The sequence below is a fragment of the Pinus tabuliformis genome, chromosome 1_2, assembly GCF_031772625.1.
Source record: "Pinus tabuliformis cultivar Carrire ecotype Pingquan chromosome 1_2, CPIR1, whole genome shotgun sequence".
Taxonomy (NCBI): Eukaryota; Viridiplantae; Streptophyta; class Pinopsida; order Pinales; family Pinaceae; genus Pinus; species Pinus tabuliformis.
Genome location: NC_142298.1, coordinates 950,762,185 through 950,774,063, shown reverse-complemented (window position 1 = coordinate 950,774,063; position 11,879 = coordinate 950,762,185). Strand labels below are relative to the sequence as shown.

Below are 11,879 nucleotides of genomic sequence, written 5' to 3'. Positions count from 1 at the left end.
AATTTATAATTTACAAGCCCTATTTCACTAAAGTTATTATATTTTCTTAAGTTAGTGGAGTAGCTTGAATTGATATATGTGCTCCGGCATTAATTTATAATTTACAAGCCCTATTTCACTAAAGTTATTATATTTTCTTAAGTTAGTAGAGTAGCTTGAATTGATATAAAACCAACATAGATCCATCTTAAATACGGATCTAACATGAGCCGAGAGGGATCGAGTTTCTTCATGTGCAATTTTTTTATGAATAGGTATTATTTAAATTTTTTGTATAGTTATTTCTTTATTTTTTAATTTTTATTTGGGCCCACATGAGCAAAATTTCAACTTTGATGACAGAAGGACAAGGTTACACATCATACTGCGCTGTATTAGCTAGGGTTGGAGTTAAGGTTTTCTAGAAACTATTTATAAAATTCATAACTTAATTAACATTGATATAAAATTAGTTATAATTGAGATTAAGATTTTCTAGAAACCATTTATAAAATTCATAACTAATTTAACCTTCCCCAAATAGCTTTAATTACTAATTTATAGAATAAAAATAAAAATAAAAAAAACATATATATATTCGAACATTAAAAATTAGTTTAGTTACTATTTCTATTTTCATTCAATATTTTGATAAATATTGTAAACTTCAATATATTATATCATCTAAATTTATCTTTTAAAAAAAATTAAGTTAATTTAGTTACTATTTCTATTTTCATTCAATATTTTTATAAATATTGTAAACTTCAATATATTATATCATCTAAATTTATCTTAAAAAAATATAATCATTCCCTAATAAATTGTTTAAAACAAAATTTCAAAAGTTCATAACTAATACCAACCCAAAGAGATGGAAAAAAGTCACTAAAGGTGGACGCAAAGTGGATAATTGTAATCGCTTTCATGGTAAGTTGAAAGATGGGAAGTAAAGAATACATTCTTCTATTCTTAAATTAAGAAATTTTTGTTTGTTAAAGAAATGACGACATCCTTGACGAAAATATTGGCGCTTGGTGAAGGATGCTAAATAATCGGTGAAGAGCGTAAAAATAATGAACCAAAACTTTGGGGCCGCTCAAACTTATCATCATCTCCCAGCAAATATGAAATGAAAATGATGAAAATGACGTGGAAATTATCTCAAAATTCCTTCCAAGGCTCTATTCCAGATTCCTTTGAAAAATTACAAAGCCTCATGAGCCTAGATCTCTCTTCCAACTCCTTATCAGGTACAATATCGATTACTCTTGAGAAGCTGAAAATGCTTCAATTTTTGAATTTGTCTTTCAACCACCTCACAGGGGAGATTCCGAAAGGAGGGATTTTTGCAAATCAAACAAGTGCCATCTTTTTAATTGCAAATCTCGGACTTTGTGGACCACACATATTCAATTTATCTACATGTCCAACGCCAAGAAGTCATTTTCCATTTGTGAAAAGAATATTACTGCCAATCATTGGAGCTCTTGTTTTTATACTATGTTGTCTACTTTTGGTATACTTTTGGAAAGGAGATATACATATGGAAAACTTTGATTTCTCACAAGCTATTTTCCAAAAGCTAGTGCACCAAAGGATTTCATATCAAGAGCTTCACATAGCAACTAATGGGCTTTCCAATGCCAACTTGTTGGGAAAAGGAAATTATGGGTTAGTGTATAAAGGAATTTTGAGTGATGGTTCATTTGTTGCTGTTAAGGTTCTCCAGTTGCAAAATGAACAAGTTGAAAAGAGTTTTAAAGCAGAATGTAGTGTCTTGCAAATGGTTCGGCATAGAAATCTGGTGAGAGTCATAACATCATGTTCCAACCTCCAATTCAAAGCTTTGCTGTTCGAGTTTATGCCTAAGGGAAGTTTAGAGAATCATTTGTATCCTGATAGAGATGATAATAATGATGAAGATTTGTGTGAATTGAGGTTGAAAACATGATTAGACATTACCATAGATGTGGCCCATGCCATGGAATATCTTCACCATGATTCTTTTGTGCAAGTAGTTCATTGTGATATAAAACCCAGCAATGTACTTTTGGATGAAGACATGTCAGGCTATGTCACAGATTTTGGTATTGCAAGGCTAATTGGTGCAACCTCAAATGATTCACTTACATCATCACTTGCTTTGAAAGGATCAATGGGCTACATTGCCCTAGGTATGACTTTTAAAACAATACTTTCACTTGTCTTTTCTCAGTATTAATTTTGTATTATATGGATTGGTTAAGTAAATTTTGATGTTTTTTTTTTAATATTAATGCAGAGTATGGACTGGCTGCAACAATTTCCACAAAAGGAGATGTTTATAGCTTTGGTATTTTGTTACTAGAAATGCTTACTAGAAAGAGACCAACTAGTGACATGTTTGTTGGAGAGCTAAATTTGCACAAGTGGGTGAGCCTTGCATTTCCAAATAGAGCGAAGGAGGTAATTGATGAATTATTTTTTGAAGAGGTGGATGAATATGATTTTGAAGAAAATAATATATACAATTGCCTCCTTTCTTTGCTACATGTTGGTTTGAGTTGTTCAAAAGATTCACCTGAAGAAAGACCAACCATGAGAGAAGTGGCAATGGTATTGGAGAGTATCTGAAAGGACTTGATGGCAACTTCAATTCCTTCTCAAAGATTGAGACGAAGCATATCTAATTTGCTAAGCAATTCAAATGAAGCAAGCAATGTTGCAATTGCCTCAAATGATCAAAGTTCTTCTACAACATAGTTTGTGCAAAGCACAATAGGCAATGATTTGAGTCTTGTTAGTTTGCTTACAATAACTATGATTTTTTGTAATTATGTACTATCTATTTGTAATTATTCTTGACATGAAAATTATATGGATTTACAATAGTACATTATGGAGATTGTAGATCTACATTTTGTTTCACTTGTTATCCATCTATAAGTCCAATATTATATCCATGAAGTAATCTCTCCAATAATAGTTACTACCAAGAAATTATTGCATGCTTTTTATACCTATAAGTGAAAATATTGTTATTTAAATTTAACATAACATATAAAAATGATTTCTAACCTAATGAAATGTTTGTGTGTATTGTTTTAGATCCTAACTTGTTGTTTTACATTGTTTACTAAATGTTATAAGTTGAATTTCTAGTTTAGTTCTGAATTTGAATTGGTTGTACTCTTCAAGTATACCATATTGGTCTACAACTAATGAAACATAAAGATAAATGTTGCGAACCTATAACCTACTAAGCAATTTCTATTCATATTTAACATCTTGCATATCTTCCCATCTTAAAGAGATGTCCCTATCCTTTTGACCTTTTTATGTCCTTAATGAATACTTGTAGGCCATATAGGTACTTTCTAGAGCTCTCTACATTTTTGAATAATCACTCTAGCATATATCATAGATCCCAATGAAAACTTGGAATTGTTATTACTATTATTGTTAAAGGGAGGCATTTTATGAAAATGAAGGTTTTAGGCTAAGTGTTCCTACTAGCATCAAATAGGCACAAGATTTTCTCAATATTGTATAAAGGTATGATTATTTCAAAATAAGAAGTCACAGTGAAGCTATTTTCCATTCCTCATATTTCTTAATGGCATTCTTGTTTCCCATGTTAGTGATACTTTTATATTAATTTGATAAAAATGATTCACATACAGGGATACTTCATATCTTAAGATTGCTATGTCAAATATATTTTTACAAAGATATTTGTTCTTAATGTGGATTTGGTTGTCATCCTTCCTTTTTCCAAAGAAAATTTAAAGGACAAAATTTCTCCATGAGAGCAATTTTAAATGTTTAAAACATAACTTAGCATGACATTTATATTTGTAATTTATGCGTTAAAATATAATGATTTTTCATAGGAATAGTACTTAGCCAATACATTTTTAATGAAGGGAAAAAGTCATGCAATATTTTATACCCAATGTCTACAATTGCAATAGTCATTTACCTTGAAAATTTTGACCATGTACAATTCTTAAATCTGCATAGTAGTTTTAGAAGATTCATTTCTCCTAAATATTTCTATATACCTTACAACTACAACTTATAATGTGTTCATGGATGGCTACACTTTTATTTTCATAGGCAGTGCATAGTACTTAATAATATTGGGTGCCTATTCCTTAGGGTATATGTTACTATTGGGTTTGGCTCTTTGATCGTTATAAGAGGATTTTTAATAATATGTAGTGATACTCCATACAAGGCTAAAGTCCTCTAACCTTGGGAGGATATGAAAAATATAAATCCACATCTTTCATTTCCACTACCATTATTTAGTTTATAACTAGCAGTCTAATTTGTTTTTGACAATTGGCTCTTGAATTTTCCCCTGATCCCTTTCAGTGAATGATGTCTACACACTATTTTGTAATGCAATTGTGCTTTTGGACTACTAAGACATGAAGCGTTGACCTCAACAATTTTCATTCTTGGTTTTCACAATGGGGAGGAAATCTCTACACTCATATCACTAGCTCCACTCAAAGGATTGACATCCTTAATTATGGCATTGGAATGCCACTCTTAGATGATAGCATTTTTTTGTAACCTGTGGATCTCTTTGTTGTTCCTTTTTCTTGTTGTCAAAGAGGTTGATGTATTGTTAAACAGTAATTCATTTGGTCTATTGTCAAATTGAATAGAATATGTCTCTTATATGTCATCATCATTACTCCCAACATCCTTATCACTATTTTCCTTTTTCAAACCCCTACATCTACTAGATTTTTCATCCACATGGCTAGAAATTTGAGTAACTCCAAATCATCTTCTCGTTGTCTAAAGTCCTTATGTTGGATCAGAGGACATTATAACAAGGGAACCTAATGATGATATACTTGTGCTATATTGATATATTAGAAGTTTCCTTAGTCACTAATTTGTTCATGCTATCACCTTTTAAAACATAATTTTTTTGTCCTTAACAAGCTTTCCTAGTTGTTGACAAGATTAAACCATTATAGAAAGAGAAGACATTTTCATGATAAGTAATTGATTGTTCTCAAGAATGAGGTGGTTTATTTACTTATTGATCATCCTAGGGCCACACTACAATTCGTTACTAGATGTTCGTTCCTTCACCTTGGGCATAAAATCAATATCATAGAATGATTTTTTATCTTTCTTTATTAAAAGGTCATATTAAGCACCAAATGCCAACTCTCTATTATTATCAATTGAAATGTCATATGCTAAATCTTAAGGTTCTACATAATCTTTACATGGGAACTTATAATTTCATTTTTGAGAAAGGGATATAAACTTACCACATGCATCTCTATGGTGAACACATTCCTATTAATATGAATAGTTTTTCACAAATATAACATGACTGAGTTTTATTATGGATGTGACTTTTTCATTTCTCCCTTGTATCACTGGGGCACAAGTGGGAGGCTTACTTTAAATGATTTCCTCTAATTAATCTAGAAACAAATATGACCACCCATGTTTTCTATTGCAAAACCAACAACATAATCCTAAGGAAAAGCCATACTTGACTCTTGTTGTAACGAAATGAACTACACATCTATGGTTGTTAACCACTCTCTATTGAGAAAGGAGGATATAATTATAAATAGTAAGACTTAAGCTTAACCCACTTAAAAATATTGAAAAGGGACACAATTCACATAATGTTGTGGCACTTATTGCCTTGGAAAATGCATAATTTTATGTATTTGTTACTTCTATTCCACTTGGCTATCTAATTAAGATGCAATTTATAATGGATTAGTTCTTGATATAATTCCAAACAACAAATATATATTTGGATGAGAGAATGCATATTATATTTCTGATAGAGCATTATTATCATTAAAATGGATAGATATTTACTTCTTTAACATTAATATAGCATAATATAGATTTGTAGCACACCCAACCCCTAAAGTCACCTTGAGGAGGCGTGGTTATAATTTTTTTTCTTCCTTTACTAAATTCAAAGCCCATTTCTAAGGAAACCATTGTATTATACTCATCAAGAGCTTTCATTGATGTAAATTCCATCTCACTCTAAGCTTAGAGCAATGGAATATGGCCCCAAAAAGATTTTGTACTAGTGTCATGTCAACATGATTGCATCGCTAACTTGTCACTTTAGGGTGGTTCGTTATCAGTACTAGGGCCACCTGGCCCTCCTGTATCATCCATTGACTCTAATTAACTTACTTTATGCATACTTGAATAAGTAAAATTATTAATTAGTTAATTTAAATATTAATAATATATTCATATTATCATGTCATTATAAATATGCAATAATCATAACATTATAAATATACAATACATTATGTTTATATTTCTAACATATAAAATCATAGGTGAACCCACATACATTCCTTTTTAACTATTCAACAACACATACCTTGATGCTATCTCAAATGGACTTGCCACATGGTGTGATTTGATGTCTTTAGAAACGATCAATGGTCAAAAGGGTGTATTGAATTTCTTTTAGGGTGGATAGGGTTTAATTCTCTCAAGGGTCATGATGGAGGGGTTTGGGCCCATACTACTCACTGGGTATGTGGCACCTCTCGATTGTTGTTGAATTTCATTTGGATTGCAAAAAACATCCTGCCCATTGATTCGATACCACCAATCAATGTCTAGTTGACTTTCCTTTGTGCTTCCACATGATTCCACCATTCCTCGTTTCCTAGATTATTGTCAAATGAACATCCATGTTTGAAGGCATTCCCTAGATCATATTCACTTCAAATATTCCATGTGAAAATTGGGTTTAGCCTTTGGTGCAATGGGCATACATTTGGGAAATTATTTTAGCATACCTCTAGCATACAAATTTGGCACATGCCCTTGCATAATCATCACAATTTGGCTTGTGCCCTTGCATAGCCATCACGTCTTAGAAAACACATGTTGCCATATATGGTGGTGCATATGTATTTCCATATCATATTTTATATAGCTTGCAAATGATTTTAAAAAGGCACATGGAAAGCCCATTGGAGCCCTTGCACTATGAATGCAATTGGGACAATATTAGAGATGTCAACCATGCTTAAGAAATTAATTTCTAGGCACAATAAATCGATTATAGGGACATGGAAAAGGCCATAAAATCACAGCTTGACACATATTATAAATGCCTTATTAAATTTTATACTTGAGTTCATTTGATTGTAATTAACTCTTTAAATTGTTTAGTGTTTTATACGAGTTCATTTGATTATAATTAACTCTTTAAATTGTTTAGTGTTTTCCCAAATTGATATTTGGAAGCTTCCCCTAACATGTACAATCTACAACCTATAATGTGGAAATTTTTTATAGCATGTATAGTTTACTTATAGAGTAAATTTAGGTGTTCTCTTTTTCATCAAGTCTATTTTATTTTGGAGATATAATCACTATTTTTTTTCATTATTAAGACTTTTTGTGCATGTAAGAAAACAAATATTAAAGTAAAGTTTTAATGGGCCTTTAAAGGCATGTAATTTGCATAATTTAAATTTTCACATTTCATAATAATGTCTAGCCCTCATCAAGAAATTCTAATTGAGGCCATAGGGACAGTAAACCCAAGGCTATAAAGGCTTGGGAGAAACCTCTTACTCAACTAGATTTTGGCAATATAAGGCTTTAACCACTCATTACACATTTAGAGGAAAAAGGCTAGACTAAGGCCTATTTTTTGTTAGGAACATAATGCATATAAAATCTCTTGTGAGTTGAAAATAGAATGCCCACATATATCCTTATAGACTTGTGACAACTCAAGGAAGCTCTTACACTTACCCATGGCCTTGAGTGAGACCTTTCATTCAACTTAATTTTTGTAAGTTGGGGCTTCAAAATCACATTATAAATTAGGTGAGAATGTCCATAATTATGCCATTTGTTTTTAATAATTTACAATTTCAATGCCTTCAATTATTAGTGAAAACTTTAAACCATTTGTTTTTTTCCTTAAGAGTAAAAAAGCTCCAAAATTTCAATTACAGAGACCTCAAATCCTAGTTAATGCACAAAAAGGATCATGAACCCAAGGTTGATCTCCTGTATTAGAGTTTTTAAGGAATCATCCATTCCTTAATGAGAGTTATAGCTTCTTAACCTAATATGTTTTGTGAATACTTAATCAACTTAGTCTTCACTATAAACACAATGTATTCCTCCTTGGAGTTGGGCTCATGATACAATTCAAAGCAGTTTTTCCATTATCAAATTGATCTAGAACTCCCTTGATTGGCCAAGATATTTTATTGAGAAACCTACTAATTGTATCTTCTCTGTTGATTCAACTCTGATTACTGCTGAAGATGTTTATGGTGTAGACAACTCTACCCTGTCAACATACATACATACATAAATACAGCAAACCTATTATTAAAGGAAACAAGTGGACAAGACACCATAGTAATCTCTATCCATATTTTCACCAATTTAACTTATAGTCATACCACCAAGGAAATCAAAGAATTAAATAGTCCTATGCTAATGACAAAATTTATGAAACCTCCATAAACATGCATCACAAGGATTAAATAGTAATTTGAGTAAGAAATTATTTAGGATTACATATAATCACATATAGGAATTCATGATCATGCCATATTTTCCATATTTGCAAATTAAACATAATTTACTTACTTGATTTAAATAAAAGGTTTCTTACAATTTTAATGAAGGGTGAGCCATTTTCCACCCATCAGTAGGCTAAATAGTGCATAAATTTTTCTTACAACTGGCCATCCCCTAGCTCGACCAACTATTGTCAGAGGAACTTTATTTCAATCACATAAAGTGTAATAATTAAGGCCACTCTCCTTCATAACCAAAAAATAAACAAAGTTTCCCTTCAACACTTCTAAGCCAAGAGATTGCCCAAAGCTATGGGTAGTTTCTCAAATAGCTTGCATAGCACAAGGGATCTCCTTCACTAACCTAATAGTCCCTTAGTTACCTCTCCTCCTAGTACTTTTGTGCTTTTCCTAACAAGACCAGAAACTGAAACTCTTTCTTGCAACTTAGTGTTAGGATGTTTGTGCTTGATTTTCTCAATCCAAAAATGGATCTAAAACACTATTAAGCCCTACAAAAACTCCATGTTAACCCTGAAATATATTTTTAAGCCCTATATATTTGGTTATTACATTTATATAGTTATATTGTTAAGTATGCCAAAACCTTTCGTTGTACCCTTCCATCATAACTGTACCCTTTGTCCTCTATATATAAACCAAGGAGACTTAGTCTTAGGATCATCACATCCTATCTTGTATTGTATCTATTGTAAAAGGAGGTTCTATGCTTGAAATGGAATTTGTTCATTGAATTCTTATCATCTATAAGGAATAAGGTTCATAACATTTGGTATTAGAGTATATCGATTGATGATAAGTAAATAAAGGGAAGATATAATAGGGTTTGAACGATGTGAAGGACAAGATAAAAAATGGTTACCTCTGCTTATGTATCAAAAATACCTACCTCTATTCATGTAGAATAAAAATGTAGAAATTGATTCAAGGATATATTCCAAACCATGTGTCAAATGGCCATAAATTTGGAGGAGAGAATTAATAAGGTAAGATGAAAAAATCCACAAAATTTCAAGCAAACCCAGTTTGTAGTTTTTGAAAAATTAAGCATCATCACTTATATCCATTTTTTTTTATATATAAAGATATGTGTATTAGATGGATCTAATTTTTGGTGTGGAAGAGAAATAAAATATTAAAAACTTGCTCAAAAAATTTCATTGAAATCCAATTTATACATTGTGATAAATCAGTTAACAAAGTTTGTTGCTATACTCATATCAAATCCCGCGGTTGCAAATAGATTTTTGAAGGGTTTATCTATATAATATGGGAATTATTTTATCCATTCTCCTTGTATTAAACACATTGATCCATGGTGAGGGATCATCTAGTATTGTACCTATTTATTGTGGTATTTTATGATTTGGAGTTCCCTTACCCTTGGTATTTATTGACATCTACAGGAAAACCTGTAATTAAATAATCCAGTAAAAACAAACAAAAATCCTAGGAAAATCCTAGAATAGGCTTGGTACATGCAACCCGTTTTTCTGTTCTCGTTGATAGTTGATTTCATTAAGTTATTTTCCAGTTTTATTGCATCTTTTGGTTATGTTGTTGGAGGATGTCATACATAAGAATGGTATGGGGATCTCATTGTAACTAGAAACTATTGGAAGAACAATTGTATGTCAATAGAAAGGCCATGTTGTCAAGGAAATTAAGCATGCAATGACTAATGCAAGAATATTTCTCCCTTTATTGATCAACTATTCTAGTGGTGTTTTTTTGGAAACAATAGGAGATAAAATTGATGATTGTTACATTTTCAATGTTGCATAGTATGTGGGTTATGATATTACATGGGACAAAGGGCACATGTAGGTAACATACATGTCATTAGTATTTATATAACTTTTGAACTCTCTCATGTGGTTGGATCAAATTCAAAGTAGCAATGTTTATATTGTTTATAAAAGGTTTAGTGGCTAGGTACAGGAAAAAAATGGAATTACATTGTTCAAGTCATTAGGTATTTTTATTGTTTTCATCGTTTCCTTTATATATGGCCTCAATTGAACAATGCTCCTGTTAATAGCACAAAAAATGTAGCTAAACTTGATGATAATTAGAAAATTTAGTACTACATTGTAAAGGAACTAGTCTAATGAGGAAGTGGATAGCAACCTGGAAAATATGAAGACAAAGCAGCATCAACTTGTATATTAGGCTAAGTTGCACAGGCTCCTACAAGAAGGAACTAGTAATGTAAATGTAATATGGAAGTTTTTGAAATGATAGTCAAATCTTGAAGGTGCAAGAGAAGGTGAAGTAAATGGAAATGGACTCGATAGATCATCTAGGACAATAGTTACATATAGTAATACTTAGATTGAACATGTTAATATACATATTTGTCCTACTACAGAAACATGTTTGCATAGATATGTGGCACAAAAACAAAATTTCATAAATACTTCTTGCAATACCTCTTTCTTTGATTGTTCTAATGTGTTGTCTTCCTCAAAATGGAAAGTTGGATTCTATTAGAATTAATGCAGGGTTTGAACATATTTAAATGGGCCCTACTTCATGTAAATTTGTTTAAATTCTTATTATGAAGGACTCAAAGTTCTTAACATATCTATGTCTAATGTTGCCACCATTTGAGAGTGAGGATTTGCTCAAAGTGAGGGTGTGCAAAACAATGGTTTGAGGTCTAAAATTCATTAAAAGAATGGTGAATTTTATTTTCTAGCACATATTCTAAAATAATGGAGGCATGAAGGGTAAATAAGCTTCTTGTAAGAGAGGAAAAAAATGCTAAGGCTAATTCATCAATTTTTGCAATTACTATAGTGTTTGGATGGAAGGAAGTATGAAAAAGGTTGCATGAATCTATTGGACGGGATCATGGATTTTTTCTTACAAGTGCTGGTCTTAAGTCCGAAGGTGCATCTATCTTACCAACTAATCATAGACCTTGTGCACATGTGGAGCATCATTCTTAAAGACCGAGTGATATAATAGGCGTGGTTCATAATTATAAGAATGAAACATTGTTTAAAGAGAGTGGCTTGGATGAATTCTCTTTAAAACAAGATGGGTGGAGTACAAACTAGTTTCACATTCTAGAAAATAGAGAAGACCATTGTTTCATTATGATACTCAGGGGCGTCAATAAAATGGATTCGAGGGTAAAGGAATATGACTCCATGAAATTATATGAAAATATTGGAAAGGATGACTGTACAAATAAATCATGCCATATTGGATAGAGTGCAATCAATAATGGTTATGAAAGTGTTAATATAAGTGCCATGGTTACACGAATGAAGGGAGAGAGTGGGACTACTAATAAGATGTGAA

At 31.5% G+C, this 11,879-nt stretch overlaps 1 protein-coding gene across 1 annotated transcript in view; it reads left to right on the top strand.

Annotated features, from left to right (window-relative positions):
- Positions 1-2,044: 2,044 nt before the first annotated feature.
- LOC149209107 (putative leucine-rich repeat receptor-like serine/threonine-protein kinase At2g24130) overlaps positions 2,045-11,879 on the top strand; it is a 52,846-nt gene continuing 43,011 nt past the window's right edge. The window contains exons 1-2 of the mRNA XM_089398518.1: positions 2,045-2,156; positions 2,264-2,427. Of these exons, the coding sequence (XP_089254644.1) occupies positions 2,045-2,156; positions 2,264-2,427 (276 nt within the window). The remainder of the gene's footprint in view (positions 2,157-2,263; positions 2,428-11,879) is intronic.